Source organism: Danaus plexippus, assembly GCF_018135715.1.
Source record: "Danaus plexippus chromosome 18 unlocalized genomic scaffold, MEX_DaPlex mxdp_20, whole genome shotgun sequence".
Lineage (NCBI taxonomy): Eukaryota > Metazoa > Arthropoda > Insecta > Lepidoptera > Nymphalidae > Danaus > Danaus plexippus.
In genome coordinates, this window is record NW_026869853.1 from 271,584 (window position 1) to 279,875 (window position 8,292).

The following is an 8,292-nucleotide window of genomic DNA, read 5'->3' on the forward strand; positions in this document are numbered from 1 at the left end:
GTCTATAATACAATTAAAATTCTAGAAAAAAAAAAAATATTTATTTTTTAAATTATTCAAGACTTTAAGTGTAAAGGTATGTCCACAAGCAGTTGTTGTGAATAATATTTCCATATTTTTGGTAATATTTTTTGTGACCCGCTAAGTGGTTGGATGCGGACCACCCACTGGGTCGGAAAACCCGAAAACTAACTCACTTAATAAAATATCAACCTTCAGTTATGACTTTAGTATTAGTTGATATAGGAATTTTACGTTTTTATCTCTGGATGAGTTAAATCCTTATTTTTAACCGACTTTAACTTAGACGTAAAGGCTATGTTTTATGAGTTAAAATATAGTATCTTTAAATTTTTTGCTTAGAGTTTGTTTATATTATTTCCGTCCTACCTTTTAGAGCTGTTTATTTTTATAAATTGAATACTGTTGGCCAAATTCACTGATTGGACACAAAAAAAATATAGTTTTCCATTGGGAAAATATAGATTTGTTTATAGACTACTTCTTTTAGTACCTAATATAACTCAGTCTCTTAAATGATAAAGAGCTTTAATCAAATATATATATATATATATATATATATATATTTAAAATATACTCGTGATTAATTCAGAAACAAAATGGTTGTTATCTACAGTTAGATAAAAAAACATTAAAACTAAAAGCAACCAAACATTCGAATATAATAGTGTGTGTAACGAGCCACTTCTCTGAAGTATGGAAGCTCGCTGGATGGCTAACAATATTGTAATTTGATGTATAATTAATTAATTTCCACTTTAACTTCATAACCTCAAACATCACGAACTAAAACACACAAACTTTCATTTTCATTTATTTTAACTCACATATATCGATTTCTATTGGAAAATATATCCGGCCTTTCGTTGGCAATCAATAAATGTAATTTTTAAATACGGTGGTAACAAAGAAAGAGGTTTTTTAGGAAAAAAATTAAGAACGTTCTTACGAATTCAATTTGTCGTTGGTGAAAAATCGTCGAGTAATTAAAAAAAAATAAATCAATGAATCGATCAATGACTTTGTGGGAGTGTCGTCAAATTTCGACGAGTTCTCACGTCATTTCCAGCTCCGTCTTCACCAACTGACATGAATGGTTGGATTTACGTGATTCTGTTTACAGGATTTAGCTTATTTACCTGACTTATCTCGTTAAGGTGATGGTCACTGTTATCTGAAAGCCTTTGTTCTCCCTCACCTTTGTGATATTTTAAAGTCACGTGTCTGACAATGGACGTAATAAAAAAAATATACATCTTTAAAAGAAAGTTTCGCTGTCATTGCTTAAATAATATAAACTTATCTATTTTTATTTTTTATAAAGCCAAGATTCGTTTAATTAATTACGTTATATAAAAAACAAATTCCTCTCAGTTATTAAAATACATTTTTTGTTTGATTTCGAACTTAAGATGTCCCAAAAATTGATTCCTAAACGGAAGAAAAGTGTTCAATGCAGCCCAAACTGGAGTTTTTGGATCATTGAACTTGTTTGAGCTCTCGTGCACTATTGTAACTCAGAAGTTAACATGCATTTTTGAATACCATAGACTTAGAAATCTTTTTTATTCTCAGATAATAATCAATATCTATTTTTAAGGCCAAGACAAAACCAAACATCTGGTTAATTAGTGTTAAGACATTATTTTCACATACAAATTTCACAATTCCGTAGCACAGCTTTTTGCTTGGTAATAACATTTTAACTAAAGCTAAGATCTGTAGCAACGGGTACGAAAACAAAATGAGACGGAACTCGTCAGCATTCGACGGATTCACCGTGCGGGCGCCGGGTCCGTCACCTAACTTATATAAACGGCATGTAAAAATGCACAAGATTAAATAGTTTATTCAGTACTAAATCAATAATACAAATAATTTTAGATACAGATATTGATTTATAGATATGTTATTTAATAGTATTTTATTGTTTCAGTTTAATATATACATTCACAGTATAAAGTATCCATAATGAAAAAATCTATCACAAGTCACAAGCAGCAAGCTGTACATGTATGCACTTATTCCATAAAAATATTTTATCCAGACGAAACGCTTACAGTAACAAACAAAAGGTTAAAGTTTTATTAATATATCGTTAACTTCCAAAATAAATATTTACGTTATAAAGAATATCTAGTAGTTATTAATTCAGCTCGGGGCTTACTAATTAGCTTTGTTCCGAAGACGCTTGTTTACCTCATTAACTGTCTTGTTTACTTGCGATTTGAAATAAATATATTTGTTATTGTCCTCGTTTTTATCCGTAACATTGTTTCGTTTTGAGAATTTTACAAATTTCGCTTCTTAATGTGATGTTGTTAATGGAGTATTTATATTAATTGATATTGACATAATGTCTATCAAGTACGGATGTTATTGCCTTGTTAGTATTGATTGTGAGCGATTTTAATTGGTGATGTACATATCATCACAGATCCGACTGAGATATTGAGACAGGAACTGTCACTTAATAATAACTGATACAATATTTACGTCAAAATAAAACTTGCTGTATGAAAATTTATTTGTTATTTTTTTATTTAATTTTTTTTTTTTACTAATAATTGCGATTATATTAATATCTTACTGATGTATGTTTCATCTTTTTATAGATTTTGTTATATCTATACTTTTTTACTCATACATGTATGACTTTAAACAACTATATATGCCAAAGTATTTATTGCTAATAAATTTGATTATTTATTTGTCCTCTTTTTATACTTACTTAAATACGTAAGGGTAAGTAAGTAAGAAAGTATATATATATATATATACTCAGGTGCAAAACTAATACATATACATATATCAGTTGTGTGTCACTTCCATACATTAACCACATATTACGCTCTATTTGGTTTGTGAGATGAAAGCAGCTTACTTACTCTAACTAAATATAAGTTAAATTCAAATTATATCTCAGATTCTATCATCATCATCGTCATCAGCCTATCGGAGCCCACTGCTGAGCAAAGGCCTCTTCTCACATGGAGTAGGTTAGAGCATTAATCACCACGCTTGCTCAAGACGGGTTGACGATTTCAATATCATAATTTGAAATTATAAGTCCAGGTTTCCTCACGATGTTTTCCTTCACCGTCCGTCAGTGGTGCCTATATACTCTTAGAAAGTACATATGATTCGGAAAAGATCACATTGGTACTTGCAAGGTTTCGAACCCGCGCCCTCACGTGTGAGAAGCGGGCCTTTTAACCTCCAGGCCACCACGACTTTTTCAGATTCTATATGATTCTATATGATTTAGCAAAAACACACACAAAAATCTATTACATTTACAACAATAGTGGCACAGAATACGTAATAAGTAGTGAAAAATATGGCTAGGTACAGAGTTCAAAAGATTAAGACATAAAAATCTTTGTATTGTCAAATAAGGGAGACGTTATTATATTATCGTCTGTATATAGACAGCTGCATTTTCCCTGGAGCTCCTCTAGTGATGTGTATGTCCGTGTGTATATCGTGAGGTCATGTTACATACACGCATCGACCATTAGCCTGTATCCGGTGTCGGGTGACGGCTTCGTTTCAATTTATCATATTATATATTAGAAAGGGGTTCATATAAATATAATATAATACATGTTCAGAATATTTCCTTATATCTTTTAAAATAAGTCATTACAATTGTACTATTTTTCGTTTCTTTTTATATTTTACTTATTGTTAGTCATCTACTGATATGTGCAATTCATAAGGGGATATTTTTTGTATGTTTATGAAAACTATTCAAATTATTTCGCAATTTTTTCGAGATTTTCTCATAAACTAAGTTTATAATTCATTATTATATTTTAAGGTTTTTTCAAAAATATAACATGCTAGGTATATTATTTAAAGCTATGCGAGTATTTGCAGAGTATTTAAGATGAAAAGAATTTAGAGGAACTTAATTACAGGAACTAACAGACTTAATTATTTCTTCGCAAAGAAAGATATGTTCCAAACAAATTGATTTTCTACATAATTATTATATTGTTACCAATATAACAGACTTATATTATAAAACACTCAGGACTCAAGCCTTAATATAAATCATATAACTGTCCAAAGATAAATATCTCAACGTAAACGTATTTCTTACGCTTATGACCTTTCCTAGCATTCATCTGTATATTCTGCCAATGTGACTTGTTTCTAAACCGACGTCATAAAACCTTCAGATTATAAAAAAAATAATATAATTTTTTAAAAGTCTCTTTCGTGTTGTAGAGCAGATTTTTTCATGTATATAACAGTGCAATGCTATATGTATGTGTACATGATAACATAAATTGAGGTAGTAGGCTAATAAAAACGTAATTATTATTTGTTAAGTTATTGATTGGTAATATTCTGATAACATATATGTATGTATATGTTATAGATAATTTTATCTTTCTTTAAAGCACTTTGATAAAATTCTTTTGTAAGTCCATAAACTTTTTTTATATATATTTTTACTGTTTTTTTTTTAATACATAATATATAAATATGTGTCCGTAATATTATGTCCTTAAATAAAATTTAATATAACATTAAAATCATTCATATTTTATCAAATTCTTGCTACACGCCGACGGCTAAGATGCACCTATCTAAAAGTATGTAGAGAAATACAAATGCAATTTATTCTCTTTATCTTTAAGGGAATTTATTATCTTCATTAATATGGAAATTTTTGAAACATATGGAATTATTTAAAAACTATCAACCCACCTTGTAAAAGATTACAAACAAGAAAAGTGATATCTTTGGCTGCGGAACGTAATCACTGAAATTTTGGTACGTTATCTTACAATACTTATTACCTTTTCACGAAAGAAAATAAATTAATAGATTATTCAAATGTGATATTAATGTTTAAATATAAACGTATTTTTTGTCTACGTGTATTATGTCGCCGCAGTGTCAGTTGATCGTGACATTCAAAGTATATTTCGCTAACATTTTCTTCTCCACACAACTTCACCTTCCCGCTAACGCACTTATGATTATTCCATGTTTTTATCTCTCCGAGCTGCGGTATTATTAGCAGCGGGCGGCCGCGGCCGAGCCTGCGCGGGGCGAGGAGGCTCCGAGGGGGACCCGCGCGGGGTGCGGAGGCTCCGAGGGGGACCTGCGCGGTCCGAGAGGCGGAGTCTCGGCGACTACGCCCCCCGGCCCCCACGTCCGTGGAGGGGAGCCCGGGCCCCTAGCTTCTATTTACTCTTTCAATCAGTGCGAGTGTTTGCCCCTGGCCGGCGTGCACGCGCGGGTGATGCGCTAGCCATGATCTCGCAGAAACTGTCTTACGGCGACGTGCCGACGTCCACGTCGCTATCCTCGTTGTCGCCGGGCCTCGCGCCGCCGTACGTTAACGGCATGGGCTGCATGCCGGCGCAGCCCTATCCGAACCTCTACACCAACAACATGGTCGCTGGAGGATCCTGCATGGTCTCGCCTGGGGTCGGCTACTCGCCGCCCAGCACCATGGCGTCCTGTATGGGTGGCGGCGGAGCTGTACCCTACGGATCGCTACCTCGTGAGCAGGAGGCCGCCTCGCCGACGTCGGCGCTGCAGCGAGCCCGCAACGATAAGACCTACCGACGCTCCTACACTCACGCGAAACCGCCATACTCATACATATCTCTCATAACGATGGCCATCCAGAATAACCCATCGCGAATGCTCACGTTGTCCGAGATCTACCAGTTTATCATGGACCTGTTCCCGTTCTACCGACAAAACCAGCAGCGCTGGCAGAACTCGATAAGGCATTCGCTTTCATTCAACGACTGCTTCGTGAAAGTGCCGCGCACTCCTGATAAGCCAGGTAAGGGATCTTTCTGGACGCTGCACCCGGACAGCGGCAACATGTTTGAGAACGGTTGCTTCTTACGACGACAAAAACGCTTCAAAGATGAGAAGAAGGAATCTCTACGACAGGCTCAGAAGGTGGCTCAGGGTCACGGGCACCATGGAGGGCATGACAAGCGTGAGCACTCACATGAGAAGAGTGGCGGCGGCGCCGTGCCTGGTGAAGAGAAAGAGATGCGAGACGAGCTGCTGGCTCAGCTCCATGCGGCGCCCGAGCTCTGCCTGCCCGAGCACACGCCGCTCTCACTCGAGCACTACGCTCAGCTCAAACAGGAACCCACAGGCTACGCTCCCGCGCCTCATCCGTTCAGCATCACACGACTCCTCCCTGGCGCTGACACCAAATCCGACCTGAAGATGTACGACGTGAACTACGGCTACGGCCACGCGCCCGACCAGTACTACCAGTCTCCGTTGTACCATCATCATGCCCACGCGCACGCGCAGCCTCCCTTGTGACAATACCCGCTGGCGTAGGCCCGCCCTGCACCAGCCGCGGGTAAGTCCCGCTATGCCTAACTTTGCGGACTAATCTCACTAACTTTACGGACACGTGTGAGTGATTTGTGTTCTTGTGATAGCGCCGTTCGGGGTAAATTATTGTGTACATATTTTTGGGTCGTTGTGCATTTTAGTAGTAGATGTTCAGGCACGGGTGACGAGCCCCGAGCGGCGGCACAGTTAGGCCTAAACCGAACATTCAGACTATCAAGTGTTTGCGAACCGATGTCCATTCGTATACCAAATCTTATTGGAATCGTAACTGAATACTCGTCTTTGACAGCGTCACTCTACGTCTGTGTTTTTTGTTTGGTCCCATTCAACAAAACGTATATTTTTCCGCCCAAACAATCATCTCGTTATGATATAATGTGTTCAGTAATCGTGGCGATGATACGATCGATAGTCGATACTATGGCCTTATCTGTTGACACCCACTGATATGCTATTTGGACGCGTTGATGTCTTTTGTTTAAATATAATAAATATATAATTTAAATTCTCATTAAAGTCCATAAATATCGACAGATGTAATAAAAAATGTAAATTACATTACATAATAGTTATATTATTTATGTTGTAGAGGGACGAGAGAGATAATTATGAATGTAAATAACTTTATATTATAATAAGAATTCTTAGTTTTATTTCGATGAGATTGCACATAGCTTTGTGTTACAGAGGTGTAGATGGAGAAAATGAAAATGTTTATTGAAATATGAATTAGATTTATTATTTTGTAAAAATAAAAGTATATGAAGATTTGGTATAAGAATGCGCGATAGATATCTTTAATGGAACGGAAAATTCTAGAGTTCGAACCGGCTATATAATACGGAGTCGTTTTAACAACTGAACCATGAGAACTACGAGTTTTCCGCTCTACAAAGTCTTTATCGTATCATATCTAACGAACAGTGCAATGTTTGTAACAAATTTGTAAAATATATTTACTTCTAATAGATAGGAAAAGGCGGAGTTCTTGTCCTGTGAACATGGCATTTAGGAGTTTTTAAGTTGTAAATATATATATAAGATCTTCTAAATTATGGTGTTTGGTGTAAACTGAGAACCTATCTATGTTCAGCACGCTACCTATATATGTTTATACTCAAGTGTAAATTTAGCATTATTTTATATTATTATGAAAGGCGTACGTACGCAGCGCTGTGATCAAACCATCCGGTCTTAATTGATGAGAATCAATCGATTATTATAGTTTTTGTTTATATGTAAAAAATATCTTTATGTCCGATCATATTAAATGCTATTCAGATTCCACAAAAACGTCTATTCATTGAAGTGAGTGTTTCAATTGTTGATCGCCTTGAGACGTAACCTTGTGAAAAGTCGCAGCCGTAATAATTTTTGATGATGACATCACACGTATCAACAAAACATAAAATACGCTACCGCGTTTAATAAGAAAATTCACTGGGCGTTGTTTTTTATAATTAATATAGATATATATGGATTATAATGATTTCTATGTTATGATATATCCGTATGTTTGATCATTACGTGATCGGTTATATTACGTTACGTAAACTACGCACGTACGCCGCCTGCTGTTGAATATGATACTTATGCTAAATTCATTCTTGTAGCTATAAATACATATTGTTATAGGATACTAGAGAGGTCACTTGTATTATCATCTGTTAGTTTCAGAGTTAATAAAATTAAGTTTACAAAATAAATGCTTTTTATTATTTACACATACATACATACATACAGCAGACTATTGTTTAAGTATATTTAAATACTATATGGTATAGGATGCATAAAAACTTTTTGGGATTTAAAAATTTAAATGTGCCTATGATTAGAATGAAATGAACAATGGCCGACCACAGTAACAATCACAAGCTTTTGTTGTTGTTGTCTTCCTGTTGTTAAAGCCTTTAC

General features: G+C 35.4%; 1 protein-coding gene across 1 annotated transcript; it reads left to right on the forward strand.

The window, feature by feature from the left end:
- The first annotated feature begins 5,010 nt into the window (after positions 1 to 5,010).
- On the forward strand, positions 5,011 to 8,075 carry LOC133320376 (silk gland factor 1-like). Its single transcript, XM_061528575.1, has one exon. It carries the CDS (start codon positions 5,026 to 5,028, stop codon positions 6,340 to 6,342), a length of 1,317 nt encoding a protein of 438 aa, XP_061384559.1. The 5' UTR covers positions 5,011 to 5,025; the 3' UTR covers positions 6,343 to 8,075.
- The last annotated feature ends 217 nt before the right edge of the window (positions 8,076 to 8,292 follow it).

Excerpts from the sequence above, each read along its gene's own strand:
- LOC133320376 (XM_061528575.1), top strand. The coding sequence starts at position 5,026 with ATGTTTTTATCTCTCCGAGCTGCGGTATTATTAGCAGCGGGCGGCCGC.